The 15,021-nt window shown below is 46.8% G+C and overlaps 1 protein-coding gene across 11 annotated transcripts in view; it reads left to right on the top strand.

Annotated features, from left to right (window-relative positions):
• Positions 1–13,499, top strand: part of mical3a (microtubule associated monooxygenase, calponin and LIM domain containing 3a) — a 73,684-nt gene extending 60,185 nt beyond the window's left edge. For 6 of the 11 annotated variants that reach the window (XM_084477307.1, XM_084477305.1, XM_084477314.1 and 3 more), the window contains 7 exons: positions 896–946; positions 1,761–1,868; positions 3,156–3,249; positions 8,069–8,137; positions 10,020–10,119; positions 10,820–10,893; positions 11,119–13,499. In XM_084477307.1, the coding sequence (XP_084333433.1) occupies positions 896–946; positions 1,761–1,868; positions 3,156–3,249; positions 8,069–8,137; positions 10,020–10,119; positions 10,820–10,893; positions 11,119–11,303 (681 nt within the window). In that variant the 3' untranslated portion in view covers positions 11,304–13,499. Of the gene's footprint in view, positions 1–895; positions 947–1,760; positions 1,869–3,155; positions 3,250–5,302; positions 5,354–8,068; positions 8,138–10,019; positions 10,120–10,819; positions 10,894–11,118 lie in introns of all 11 variants that reach the window. The other 5 variants (XM_084477306.1, XM_084477308.1, XM_084477309.1 and 2 more) reach the window with 5 other exon arrangements.
• The last annotated feature ends 1,522 nt before the right edge of the window (positions 13,500–15,021 follow it).

The following is a 15,021-nucleotide window of genomic DNA, read 5'->3' as shown; positions in this document are numbered from 1 at the left end:
AAAAGGTCCACTGCAATAATATATATATTTATATCTTAGTCTGGCAGCAAAAACCCCTACGGTATATTTTGGTATAGGAATGATTTGTTTGTTTGCAGAAAAATCTGTGCTTATTCCAATTGAATGTCGCTGACTCAACATGGATTAATTTATTGTAAGATTGGATGAAATTCAAAAGTGTACTCTCCTGTGCTGCTTGGTCTGTGTTTTATACATGTGTAGAACGATACATTGGGTTCAGGGCCAGAGGCTTGCATTTATTATCCAACTAAATATTCTTTACAACAAACCATAACCCCCCCCCCATCGCTATTTTTGTTATTTATCTGCAAAATCCGGAACAAATCATAGTTGACAGGATGTTCCCGCAGTCGGCTGCAAACGATGACTGCGACTTCATGCATCTGTAGCCATAATGTATTTCTACTGCTTTTAATATCAACCTCTAAAACTTGAGCATGCCTGCCTGGCCCTGTGAGATCCCACTGCGTAGCGACAGGATCTGTGTCGTTAATCTTGTCGCTGTGGTCGTCTTTACGTCAGTGTTTGTTAGAGTAGCAGTCCACCACCTGTGTTAGCTGTTTATGTTTTAGTACAGAGAAACCCAGTAGCGATTACTTTGCCAAATTCCCGTTTGGCTCAGTAGATTCTTTGAATTAACCCTCCAGTGTGGTAATTGTGTTGGACAAATCTGTTTTAATAATTAGCACAATCATAACTGCACATTGTTGTGTGTTGGTGGGGGACATTAACCTAGCCCTGTTTTGATTTCACCAGTAATTGAATGCATATCGTTTATCTTAATTTCATTTTTTTTAATTTAACATAATCATTCACCCATTAAATTTAATTCCATCTGTATCATGTTTGTTTTCCTCCCCCTCCTCCTCCCAAGTCTGTTTATGTCCCTCATGCACTGGCCTTCAAGAGATCGTATGCTACAAAGGTAGTGTTTCAATACATTCCAACACATCCTCCATCATCCTTGCCACCCTCTTTTTCTCCTACCCCCCCCCCCACCCTCTGTGCATGCACCAGTGCACCACCACCACAATCTCAACGTTTATTTACATGTGTTTAACCTGCCGTAACACTTCACTAACCGGCCCTTTTGGATGCATGGGTCAGTGGGCTGCCCGAGCGTGTGCCACCATCCCTCTCTCTCCCCCAACAACTCCTCCACTTTTTATCATACTGGCGCCGTGCCCTGTTAACAATGCCTCGCCAACCTGCAGCACTACTCTACTGTCCGTCATGACAGGGCTGTCTCTACCTCTCTCTACCTCTCTACCTCTCTCTCTGGTCAACAGTTAACCCATCAAAGCTATTCTCAACACAGTTTTCCTACTTACCGCAGAGCGGCGAATGGAAGGACTCAGAACGGCTACACTCTACTGCTATCGGCGCTCTGTTCTCTCCTTTTATTTTCCGCTCGTGTCGCTCCAGCTTTAGCAAAGGAAATTAAATGTCCAGGGGAGTAGAGCTTATTTCCTGTAAACCGTATTCCTGTATCATCCAAAGAAAAAGTGTTAGTCTCTGTACCCGGTGTCATATTGTAGAAGCCACCCCCCCGCCCCCCCCCCCAGGCCGTAGACTGTGAGTCGATATAACGGTGCGATCTAGAAGAGCCCCCGCGTAGACCGGAGCGTCGCCGTGGAGACAGGCCACACATAACGAGCGCTCCGAGAGGCGGGGGCGCACCTCCCTCCCTCCCTCCCTCCAGAGACCGCCTGACTCACCCTGCTCTGTGTTGATGACAGAAAACGTACACGGAGGAGGAGCTGAACGCCAAGCTCACCAGGCGGGTGCAGAAGGCAGCGCGGCGGCAGGCCAAACAGGAGGAGCTCAAGCGGCTGCACAGAGCCCAGGTAAGCGCACCTTTTGAGGGGGGGGGAAACGTCCGAATACACCTGGTCCAGGGTTTCCCACAGCACTTTACAGCTTTACAGCTAAGCAACACAAGCCTGCCGCCTTAACGACGACGTCCAAAAAAAAAAGATATAATCTAAACTTCACTCTCTGTGTATAGATCTGGCTGCTGGGCAACAGTCTGACAGCCTGCATGAAAATAAGCATAAATGGTCCACCTGAAAAAAGAGGGCATCCCATCCCCCGGTCTGACGGCAAACCCCACCACCTTAACCAACACATTTTCTGTGGGAAACCCTACGGACTCACCGATCACGCTGTAGATCAATGTCTGAAGTCTGAGGGCGGACCAGCTCACACTGGGGTCGACGGGGTGTTTTTTTTCTTTCGTTACTTATTTAGTTACAAACCATCGTGTTGCTAGAGGCAGGGATCGTGAGTTTGTGTGTGATTGGCTATCACGATCATGGTCAGTAATGGTACACTTTTACCGGTGAATCCTATTGTCCGGACAATAGTTATTTCGAAAAAAGTGTATTGCGGTCTCACTTCAACACTGTGTGAACTGACCACTGTAGCATGACATTTGTTTAAGTCACCTTCTGAAAGCTCCATTTGCTCGCCTTAATGTGTCTCTTGGATGGCGTACCAGAAACACGCTGGATCCCAGATTAAAATTCAGCTGATTAGCCCACGTCTGCCCTCCTCCCCCCCGGCACACATAATTACGATGGACTCGCAGCGAATCGATTAAAGTAAACGGTGTGTATACTGAGGCATCTGATCCTCATTTATTCACCCGAGTGTCCAACCGCTTTGGCTCAAAAGCTGTGACATTGATCGCAAAGTGTTGGCCGATCGAAGGTTTGTCTTAAAAGTACGCAGCAAAGATAATCCTTGCGGCGCAGCAAAGAGGGCACTCATTAACTCATGTCAACAGGAGTTAAAAGTTAAAGGGATGCGCCGAACAGAGAGAGAGAGAGAGCGAGAGAGAGAGAGAGCGAGCCCCCCATCTCCTCAGGCCTGGCTCTCTCTCTTGAACAGCCCTGTTCGAGAGAGAGAGAGAGAGGGCGGGGACCTCGTTCATTTGTTCGTTCGAGAGAGGCCCCGGCCGTGTTCGAGAGAGAGAGAGAGGGCGCTGGCCTCGTTCGTGAAAGAGAGAGAGAGCCTGGCCTTGTTCGAGAGAGAGAGCGTGAGAGCCGTCTTTGTTTCGCTTGTAACGTCTAATGTTGTAACCTCGTCCCTGGGATTGACTCTCGCCGCCCTCTCTCTGCCCCCCTTGTCAGATCATCCAGAGACAGCTGGAGCAGGTGGAGGAGAAGCAGAGGCAGCTGGAGGAGAGGGGTGTGGCTGTGGAGAAGGCCCTGCGAGGGGAAGCAGGTAATGGAGGGGGCCCCCTGTCACTCAAAACCTTCCAGCCATTCTCATTTTGTATTTTACTCTGTGACCCCGTGAGGCAGACTCGTGTTAATGGTAGCACGGCCTTGATCCGTCAACACATCAAAACTCTAAAGATTCAGTCAATGACACCAATACCACCTCCATCAGGTCCGTAGTCAGTAAGGACTAGACTCAAAGTAGCGGGATAGTGATGTATTCTGTTACAGTGGGTGAGAACAAAATGAAGTATTCCTTTTATCCTCTTTTAAACTTTGATATATTTATATACTGATACAAAAAAAAGCTCATTCCTGGTTTCAGGCTCGGTTAGGCTTAAATTGGAGACTGTTGAAATACACAGCTGCTAATAGTCACAGCCAATATCCCTGCAGAGGATGTTTTTATTATTAGTTATTATTATTATTAGTTTTAGGTAAATGCTGTTTTCATTCCCCTGGCTGGTGATTGGGGGAGGGAAAGCCAGCAACTGTCACAGATAAGATGCTTAACAACTCGACTGCGAAGAGAAAGGCGAATAAGTTGCGTGTTTGACCAGCATTGACAGATGAGCCAGCTGAAGTGACAAGCTGTCTGACCTGTTTGCGTTTAAAGTAATTCTGATGGAGAACGGTCTATTCCTTTCGACAGTGTTTTTCAATCCTTTTTCTCGGTCCTCTCCAACACGCCTTTGAAGTGCATGCCGTACGTTACAAATGCACATAATAATGAATTTATATTTAGTTTTTCTTCTGTGCATAGATTCATCAAAGATTGGCCTTTCCGTCTATTGCTAAATAAGTGAGCTAGTTTTGCACATGAATTGCATTTTTTAAACGGGCTGTTTAAAGATCCTAACCTTCTGTTTCTACTACTGCATTCTTCCAAAGGGTTGTATAAAGGTACTTGTACAATACCCAAACAGCACAAACGAAGATCAGGTATTAGCTTTATTTCGAGTTCACTCTTATTTTTTTATTCTGGCTATAATTTTTTTGAACACCATTTTTTAACACCGCCACCCGTCACCCCGTCATCCGTGGTGACACCCTGCACCACCAGCACCCCTCCATCGTTCAACACCCCAATCTGGTCCTCCATAACGTCTGTCCACTGCCTGCCCCGACCGCATGCCATCGGGGGGGGGGGGGGGGGGAGGAGGGAATGGGGGCCTCCGACATAGATTTCTGTGTGTGTGCTCATTCTGGATGTGGGTTTATTGACCTGTTATTGTGTTGTCGTTCTGTGTTGTTTCATTTACCTCCCAATTAAGGGAGTTTCTGTTCCCTAAATGGAGACGAGAATCGGGCTCCTCCATCTTAATATTCCGCATCCCTTGGGGGGGGGTGAATGTAGCTTTAGCTTGAATGGGATTGGAGAAACACACACCCACACACCCACACAATTATGGAAGAAGTATTTTATGCAGTCTATTTCTGCATCTTCTTGTTCCTAGGCTCATATAGAAAACATTGTGAATTATCGTTGATACTGAACATGCTGCAGTTTCTCACACACACACACACACACACACACACACACACACACACACACACACACACACACACACACACACACACACACACACACACACACACACTAGAGTGTGGAGATGTGTTTGCAATCATCATTTACCCACGGCTCTGAGTTTGCATCTCGGAATTGCATTGCACTGTATTCTTGAGACATTTACATTTTTAATGAATATAAACAAATTGAATAAATTAACTATTCCATCTGTTCCAACGGTCCTGTGAAAAATGTGCTTCAATTACTCATAACACAATGCAATACAAGACCAGCAAATGGCAATACAGCAAATCTATGCAGAAGTGTGACCGCATTCTGGTAAATGCCATGTAACGCAGAATGTATACCTGTACTTTGTGTACTGTCGTTATTACTACCGAATGTATGTGTTGTGTGTGGTTGCGGTGTGTACATGTGTGTGCGTGTGTGTACATCTCCGTATGCAAAAGACATGCATGACCTGCTGATGTTTGACTGCTCCGTGGCTGCGTGTGGAATAACTCTACATATATCCCTGTCGTTATAGACTATTGGGGAGATTCTAATTACAGTGAAATCCTGGACTTGCATCTGGGCGGTATGTATTTCAAATCTGTCGCTTTCAACTCACTAACCTAATGGCTAACCCAACCTGTCCTTCCCCCCCCCCCCGAACACCTTTTGAGCTTTGTACCCCCCCCCCCCCCACCCCCACCCCCTCCTTGCACTTCCTCTACCCCTGTTGGATGGGTGACTGGCTGGTTGGCTGGCTGCCTGACTGGCTGGTTGGCTGGCTGGCTGACTTGCTGGTTGTCTGGTCGGCTGGCTGCCTGACTGGCTGGTTGGCTGGCTGGCTGGCTTTAGCCTGCTGCGGTACTTTGGTCTCCCTGGCACTCTGAGGGCTCCTTTCTATACGAAGCCACATGATCAGACATGGACCGGCGTCTCATGCACATCCCCTTGAGGTGCTCCTCATTGATCTATCCGATCTGATGAGATCCTCTTGGTAATCATGTTTTTCCCCACTCGTTTCCTATAGTGCACATTTGTTCCAAAATGCAATTTGCCATGAGCAGAGCTCCACACAAAACGTAATTATCATCAAGGTCACACTGGCACTCCAAAGCACAAAGCCATTCCTTTCCCATAGAAGTGTGAGTGCGAGCCTCTCCTACCTGGCAACCCTGGTCCCTAACCCTCCCGCCATCCCTCTTCCAAGACCCTCCTGCTGCAGGACTGTGTTGTAGCTCTTTCATCATTCTTGTAGTTCCCCCTCCTTAACTCTCTGCATACCGGCTCAGTTGCGTAACCACCTGCCCCCAGTGTTGTGTGTTAGCTAACAAGAGGGATTCTAACCAGCCCCGGGTATCCGTCAACCAACCTTGAGCTTGGGTAGAAAATAGCCAGCGCTAACACAATGTGACGTGTGTGTGTCCCTCGCCGGGACACTGTGTGGTGTGGTGTGTTGTTCTATGTGTTGTGTTGTTGTTGGTGTGTGTGTGTGTGTGTGTGTTGCCGCTGTGCGGTTCTATGGAGGTCTGACTGGGGGAGCTGGAACGGCCACTTCCAAGCAGCATGCCTTTTATACCGTCTACCTGCTGCAGAGGAGTCACAGTGTTTCCTTCGGACACAAAGTGCGCGGGGTGGGCAGCAGGCGTCTGCGTAACGTAACGGTTCCTTTCTGTAGCGCCGTCTTTGGGATGCACGGGAAGTGATGCTCTTCAGAAGGAGTGAGGGAGTGTGTGTGTCTTCAAAGGGGAGGGGAGGGGAGGGGGTATGTCTGTGTACTCTGGTTTCTGCGGTGCATTTTGTCAGACAGGTGTTTGCGTGTGCGTTTTGTTTGAGGAACCATTTGTGCAAGAAAAAACACAACAAGCTCGTCATCTCCATATAAAAAGGGATTTTGCATAATTCTGTACTTTTAGCTGAATCACAAAAGATGCACACTGCTATGCACACAACCAATCATGGTAATCATTGCAGACTTCAGACCCCTGAGTGATTTACTCACTCAGGGGTGTGTGTGTGTGTATGTGTGTGTGTGTGTGTGTGTGTGTGTGTGTGTGTGTGTGTGTGTGCATGGCCCGTGGTAAGTATAACCAAACACTGACGGCTTCTCCTTCACGGTAACTTTCCGTGCGTCTCGGTCTCATCTCAAAGTGTGCACCCATCAGAGTGAGCCCCAGGAAGGAGGTGGAACGCTGCCAGCTTTGAACACCCTATTCCACCGCTGTTATGTAGAAAAGCTCCCATTTAGAGCGCTCTCCCGCAAGTCTTCACATACAACTTTGGTGTGTTAAGTCCTGCAACGGGAGCCAGGTGCAGAGTGATGCTTCATCTCTCTCTCTCTCTCTCTCTTGGTCAGCCATTCAAGGACACCACCATCACAGTACAACACACAATCCTTTATTTATTTGTCTACCTGAAACATACCATAAGACATATTATTTTGTGAAAGATTGTTTATTAAGTTCTGCCATGCATATATAAGTTAACTTAGGAGATGGAGTCAGACGTAATCATGATGGAGTAATATGTGAAAAACAAGTCAACTTGCAGTGAAACACATTTTGTTCTATAAATACGAAACATTGAACAAACAAGTGCATTCATTTACTTAAGTATTAAACCGCTCACGGCCACGCACACACACACCCACACACACCCCTCCTCTCCAAGGTTTTTCCTACCATGTGATCTCTTCCTTTGTCTTATGATTTTCTTTCCTTTTCTCAATGTTCTCGCCGCCACGTCCACCCTGCTTCTCTGTCAGCTGACCCTCCTCTCACCTTCCACATCTTTCTCGATAAACATCTCATACTTTTCCTTTTTTTCCTCCTCCCTGTATGTGCCTATCAATCCATTCCCTCTCCACTCGTCCACATTCATCTGTTTGTTTGTCTGTCTCTCACTCTGTCTGTGTTTCCCTCTCTCCTTCACTCCCTATCCACTCTGCTCTCTTTATTTCTTTCGGCCTGTCTATCTCTATCTCTCTCCCTCTCTCTCCTTCACCTACTATCCCCACTTCTCCCTTTTTCTCTCTGTCTGTCACTCTTTCTCCCTCTCTATCTCTCCACTCCTTCACTCTCCTTCTCTTGCTCTCGCTCTCTTGCTCCCTCTCTCTCTCTGCCTCTGTGTGTGTGTGTGTGTGTGTGTGTGTGTGTGTGTGTGTGTGTGTGTGTGTGTGTGTGTGTGTGTGTGTGTGTGTGTGTGTGTGTGTGTGTGTGTGTGTGTGTGTGTGTGTGTGTGTGTGTGTGTGTGTGTGTGTGTCCCTGTCCATGGCCCATCTCCCTCCTTTGTTATCGTGTTGAAGTTGAACCCTCCCCGGTGCGGACCTACCGCCGAAGAACCCTCTCCCTGTGCTCCTGCTGGTCCCCCGAAGGTAACGTAACCCTGTGGTGGGTTACCATGACAACCGCCACAAGGATCGGCCGAAGCCGCCCCCCGCCCCCCGCCCTCTCTCCATTTTGTTTGTTTGTACCCAGCAAGTCCATAACCACCCCACCCCCCTTGTCCTGTCCCCTCCTTACCCTGCCTATGATTTGTCGTGTGTGAACAGGCTCAGTCGATATTTTTTATTTTTTTATTTTTTATTTTTTCCCCCGGAATCTGCTTCAACTAAATCCATGTCCTCTTAGCATGAAGACACACAGCCATTAAAAGGGCATTCAGTTTACCATTGATGGCACCGTGGATCCTAGCTAGCAGTGCAGACTCCAAGACAAGCGTATTTTACTTTGTAGAAAGTAGGTTATGCCTCCCATACATTTTTGATGATATTTTTGGGGTTAGTGGAATTCACTTCACTTCATTCAATCATATTTATTTTAAATGTGTCCCGGAAAATCATGGATAATTGATGTATTCTCTATTAAACATTGTACTTGGCATGCATGGATGGGACTGTCGTATCATAACAAAATAACACTTGAAACGGCTTGGAAAGGAGACGGCATGTTAGTGAGAAGGTGGAGACGTGACCGTCCCTCAGTCTACTCTGAGTAGCGGCAGTAGATGAAAGGGGAAGCTACACTTACCTGCAGTGTGTGTTTTGGTTTGTGTGGTTTTGTCAACAGTATGTAATCAGTTTGCTGTTCAGCTAACGGAAAATATATTTATTTTGGGCTGATACTTCATCAACCTTTTGAGTTGTTGTTGTTGTGTTCACCTGAGCTCATGGGACTAACCTGAGGAATTTAATAATAATAGAAAGCTGTCTGAGCATGGATTGGATTGGTTTGGCCTCTGGGTGTTGTTTTGCCTTAAAGTAAGAACCTTGCCTCAGTCCGAAAACTAGTTTTAAATATTCAAGGTCCAAACTTATTTATTTAGTGCTTCGTCGGGTTCTGCTGTCCAACAGTTTGTCAATGGTGATTCTGAGTGTGTGTGTGCGTGTGTGTGTGCGTGTGCGTGCGTGCGTGCGTGCGTGCGTGCGTGCGTGCGTGCGTGCGTGCGTGCGTGCGTTCGTTCTCTCTCTCCAAACCCCCCCTACTGGAGCCTTTGGGCTGAGGCTTGGTGGTGCAGGAGAGAAACATGGCTCCACCTACAGCAGACACTCATGGCCCCCAGCTACTGATTCATTCATGAGCGTGTCACGCGTTGGACTAGCCTCCGCTGGCCAGGGCCATGCGTACATCGTGTGCCTGTCCCACACCCGGACCCATTGCGCTGTGGAGGGGAGGTGGGCTGGGCCCTCGTAACTCGTCCAGGACGGGACAGGAGGTCCTCAGAGCCTAGCGATTGTGTATAGCCACCCCGGTCGTCACGCATCATCTACACTGGACACGGCAGACTCCGTGTCCAGAAGAGTTCATCTTGTGTGCTTCAGTGTGTGTGTTTGCGTGCGTGTGTGTTTGTGTGTGTCTGCGTGTGTGTTTGCGTACACGTGCCAAAGACGGGGGCTCACCGTACCGCCATAGTACATCAGCCACGGTACGCCAACAGCTGTCCTCATTGGTCTGCGCGTCTAATGTGCCACCGTGCCCGCCCCCTTGGCTAGGACATACTGGCTTGGCTGTTACTGCATCCCTGCCAAACTCCCCTCCCCAACCACCCTCCTCCCACCCTGTGTGTGTGTGTGTGTGTGTGTGTGTGTGTGTGTGTGTGTGTGTGTGTGTGTGTGTGTGTGTGTGTGTGTGTGTGTGTGTGTGTGTGTGTGTGTGTGTGTGTGTGTGTGTCCGTGTCCGTCTTGCGTGTCGGGGGTAATCTGGGTAGACTGGTGGTTTGTCGCTGGTCGATGACACGTTGGTCTTCCCCTTCCGTAGGCATGGGCAAGAAGGACGACCCCAAGCTGATGCAGGAGTGGTTCAAACTTGTGCAGGAGAAGAACGCGCTGGTCCGCTACGAGTCGGAGCTCATGATATTGTGAGTACCGCCTCGTCCATGGGGTTTTGATTTTGAAGTATTTTGATGTATTTTGTGCCACCGCTTCAGACAATCAGGTTCTGGTTTAGACGGCGTGATTGACACACGATGCCGGTTCTCAGTGTCGCCCGAACACAGCCCTGAAGTGGAGGTTATTATGGGACGCTAGTCACGGCCCATATAATAATAATTATAATTATTATTATATAATATAATATATTATTATTATTATTATTATTATTTAAAAAATTATAATTTGCCTCTCTGCCTCTGAATCGGAATCAAAGGGACGTGATCTAAAGAGAAGCTGGTAGGCAGTGCTTTGCTACATCATACCCCGGAAGTCGTCTCCTTTCAGTTATAATAGGCACTTAAGAGGCTGCAGACGTCTCGCCGGCTCACCCTTACGTTACACAGCGATTTCCGTGCTCAAAAATCCTAATATATTCACATCCTCCTGGGCATTATTGCCTTTCCGCTGACTATTACATTTTCTGTACTTTTCACCCTCCTTTTTTTTTTTCTCTCTTGCATCAAGAGTGGCAGGCTTTATCCAAGCACATCGGAGTCCCCTTCATCTATATAGCGTCGTAGAAGCTAAACGAAGCGGTCGGCGGCCGGAGATACAAACGCTGAGCAAGACGCTTGAGGACGAATTAGCCTAATAACGTGTCTCGCCTCGCCCTGTGTGTTCCCACAGTGCCAGGGAGCTGGAGCTGGAGGACCGGCAGAGCAGGCTGCAGCAGGACCTGAGAGAGAGGATGGCTGTGGAAGGTAGATACCGAAGCTCCAGGGAGCTTCCTGCCTCCAATCTGAAACCCCCCCCCCCCCTGCTCTGTCTCTTCCTCTCGATGCCACTGACATGTCAAACACTTCTGTTTTTTCTTTGTTTCCTTCCTTCCTGCTTACTCAATCTCCTGCCTTGATCGCTTTTTTTTTGTCCTTTTTGTGTTCTTTTTGGTGTGACCCGTGTCATTGACCTGGCCCTCCTCCCCGCAGACCACCTGAAGACGGAGCAGGAGCTGAGCCGGGAGAAGCAGATCCTCAACGAGATGCTGGAGGTGGTGGAGCAGCGCGACTCCCTGGTGGCTCTCCTGGAGGAGCAGAGGCTCCGCGAGAAGGAGGAGGATAAGGACCTGGAGTCGGTGATGCTCTCCAAGGGCTTTAACCTCAACTGGGTGTGAGGGGCAGCCGCCGCCCCCCCCCCCCCCCACACTCATAGCCACACACAAACACACACAGACCAATCCACCTGGAATGTCCTTTTTTTGCTTTTCTTTCTTTTATTCCCCCCTGCAAGACTGCAGATTTTCAGCTATGGAAAGCGGTCGCTCAACGCAGAGATTGATCCCTTCTACAGTATGACCCCACTCATCGGACAGTACTTGCCTTTTTCATCAGGGTCTTTGGGTGTGCCTGTGTCTGTGTTTTGCCAGGGCCCTCAGAGAGGACTGATGGATGGCGGCAGCGTCTCTGCTACTGCTGCACCCACAGCCGTGAATGTGTAGTGTTCTCCCGCTACAGCCACGAGTGGCTCGTGAGACGGTTTTTGTTTAGTTTTTAACATTTACGTCGGAAAACCGGCTGCTAGAAACCGACGTTGACGTTAGTTCCGTCGGCTAACCTCACTAATGTTTACGTTTGGACATGGACATTACCGTTTACATATTTGCTCCCTTCTACCCCCCCTCCCACCCCCAAAAGGTTTATGGGGTCTCGCAAGTCTCCAGACCTGGAGAGACTGATTGTCGAGCCACAGCTTAGTATTGCTAAAAATGTTCTTCTTTATAAGAGGAACTTTGGGAGAATTTAGAACATAATCAAAGGGTTTTATCATCTAAAGGGAAAAGGAAAAGAGGTTGGGTCCTGCTGATGTAAAGGAGTTGTACAAATTCACTGGTAGGTATATCACATTTCACAGTATATAGAGAGGTTCTCGTTTTATTGCTTTGCAAGGACTGCTAAAGAGATTGTTTGCGTGTTGCAGAGATGCCCCACACTCACTCTCCCCACTGCGGGGGATCCGTTGTGATTGGCAACCCCGATGAGGGAAACTGACACTCCACTTACGCTGCCTTTCTATCCAATCACAGGCCAGCTCCTGTGTCCTTGGGAGTTGTTTCCGAAAGAGGCTCAAAGACTTTATTTTGTTTCAAGCTCTCTTTTCCCCTGACAATGATTTTTTTAAATCCGTTTGAATGTGGCCGCATGGGCTTCACACGCACTCGTTAGAGTGGGTTGCTTTCAGCAGATATAAAGTGTTTTCCTCTGTGTAACCAGAGTAACCAGACCTCAACCATTCTTAACCAGGCATACCTTGATAGCAACTGCATGTCAAGAACAGCGAGCACAGGATCAGGACAAAGTCTGCATATTTTTTTGACATGCATTGTCTGATTACAAAATAGATTAGCAAACACAAAGGGATTTTAAGACTTCCACAAAGTAAAAAAGCCATTTTCCCCATTGCCTGGTATTTTTTGGCAATCTTGATTTGGGTAAGATCAAACCCAGTTTTAATCTTCTAGCTCAGTGCAATAATTAGACACACACACACAAACATCTGTGGGATTACATATCCCTACTCCATAACGGGCATTAGTAGAGTGAGAATGGATAAGCCTTCTTGTTTGGCCGTTATTGAGGGCTCCTACTGTGTGGTTGTGTTAGTTTGGGGCAGGTTTCTGTTGTAACTGGGTAGGTCCACTGAGTCAGATGCTACCGGACATATTGGTTCAGCCGCTGCAACAACAAAGGAATTCACCACAAACACATAAACGCTAGTGTTATTCTTGAACAAAAGGCCTTTTTAGTTCTGTCGTCATCGGACACGTTTCATGTTGGATGTCTGTGGGTTTACTTTGAGGTGTGGCAAACATTTTGTACATCTCACTGGGAATGCACTTTTTCTTTTTTTAAAGTCAAATGCTTTTATACAAAAGGACTTCATAACCGTTAGTTTTTTTTAAGCGTAGAGCTGAGAACATGAGATCTACGAACAACCCGTGGTTTGGAACGTGTAGTTCCTTGTTCAGCGTTTCAATCCAATAGTTTTCTCACAAACTGTTAACACAAGAGGGTCGTCACTGTTTTTCTTGCAAAGACACCTTGGGCCAGAGGCTATATTTATGACTTGAGCTGTGAAGGAAATGTTACACAATTTCAAGGCTTTTAAATGGTGTGATATGTTTGACAGATTGTGTTGATATTTATTAATGTGTGCAAGGCTGTATTATATGTTATTATATGTACAAAAAAATGGAATCCTAATTTTTAAAATGCCATGTTCACTATTGACTTGTAAATGCTTCATGTAGCTAAAGCCGCATAGGGTGTTGGATGTATGCTGAAATGGCAATAAAACAATGCAGTCATTTTGAGTCGTTATACATATCACATCTGTTGTGTTCACTACAATATGGACTCCTGTTTCTGCTCTGGCAGCAGATGAATGTGTTTGATGGAGTAGCCAGCACGAGGCCAGCTGTTATTCTTTGGTGCCACATCTGCTTACATCTAAATATATCCAATGTATTCAACTGTAAATTGAGGAGATATAGGGCACATACTGTAATATATAAATCTCAAACTATAGAACTACCAAACTTTAAAATAGGATAATTACACTACACGTAGCAGATCTCAACAGAAAACCCCCCAAAAATACTTTGATTACTTTGTCTCAGTATGTGGTGGTGCTAGAATTAATCAGCAAGCTTTTAATGAACGGCTGTGTGAATTTCTTAGCTTGTCTATCTTATGCATATGCATATGTACAGAATTATGGAAACTTATAAATATTTACACTTCATTTCACTGAGAGAAAAACATAATTGAATAGATGAACAAAGCTTCATACATATTTGATTATTCATTCATATCTGAGAACACGACTTTACTAGAATCAATGTAACCAAAATATTGTTTGTCTGAATCAGTGCAGCAGCATTGAACAATTGGGGATTTCAAATCAGGGACGTTATGAAAAATGCAGGGATAAGGGTCCAGCTTTTCTTTCTTTCCCCATTTTACAGCATGAAACTGGGAATGTAAATGTAAAATCGGATAATCGGGCAAAAAAATTAAAAATTTGGACGCCAACACTCACTGTATAGCAGTCAGGAGTCACTGAGTTCAAAGAACATCAAAACTTGTTTTTGTTCGTTTTTGAGAGGTGTGTGTACAATAGTATATGATGGGAGAATCACACCCAGTCATTTGGAATGAAGCATGGGGTCTTTGGGCTAAAGTTGTAAAATCATTTAGGATTATCCCTATTCAAGGCCCTCTCTTCCCCTGGGCTGCAATGAAGGATATGTAAAGCGACATGTGGATTATGTAAAACTGTTCCATCGCTCCAAACACCAACTACAGTAAGACATGATGGTATATGCATAGCAATACTCCATAAATTAATGCAACGCCTCCACCCGTCTACAGGAACCCTATTAGCGGGCCTTTCTACAGAAAAAAATGTCATTTTTCTTCTTATTTCTACTTGTCCCTGCAGGCCACTGTAGCGCAGCCCATTTCTTAACATTACATAACATAGATCTCCTCTCATCAAGTCGACCGCTGGGGCAGGGGGGCTGTGGTCAGCGTGTCAGAACACATTTCGTGCACCGAGACGCACACCCACACAGGCAGCTGCTGCGAGCAACGTCAGTCGTGGGGTTAGGTGGTCTGAATACAGGACTTTTATTTTTATGTCGTAGTCTTGAGGCGGGGGGTGGGGCTCCATCACGCGCCCGTATTCGTTCTTGTCTTCAGTGTGGAGGCAGAAACAAGGCCCGTAATGTAAAGGGTGGTTAGGTTGCGGTGGAGTAGGGGGGGGAACGATGATGGAGGAGAACTTACTGGGCCACGGCCCGGAGCACATCCAGCAGGCGCTGGGTTAAGTGT

The sequence above is a fragment of the Micromesistius poutassou genome (genome assembly GCF_964030765.1).
Source record: "Micromesistius poutassou genome assembly, chromosome: 13".
In the NCBI taxonomy this organism is placed as follows: Eukaryota; Metazoa; Chordata; class Actinopteri; order Gadiformes; family Gadidae; genus Micromesistius; species Micromesistius poutassou.
Note: the sequence above shows the minus strand (reverse complement) of the source record. Positions and strands in the feature narration are given on the sequence as shown.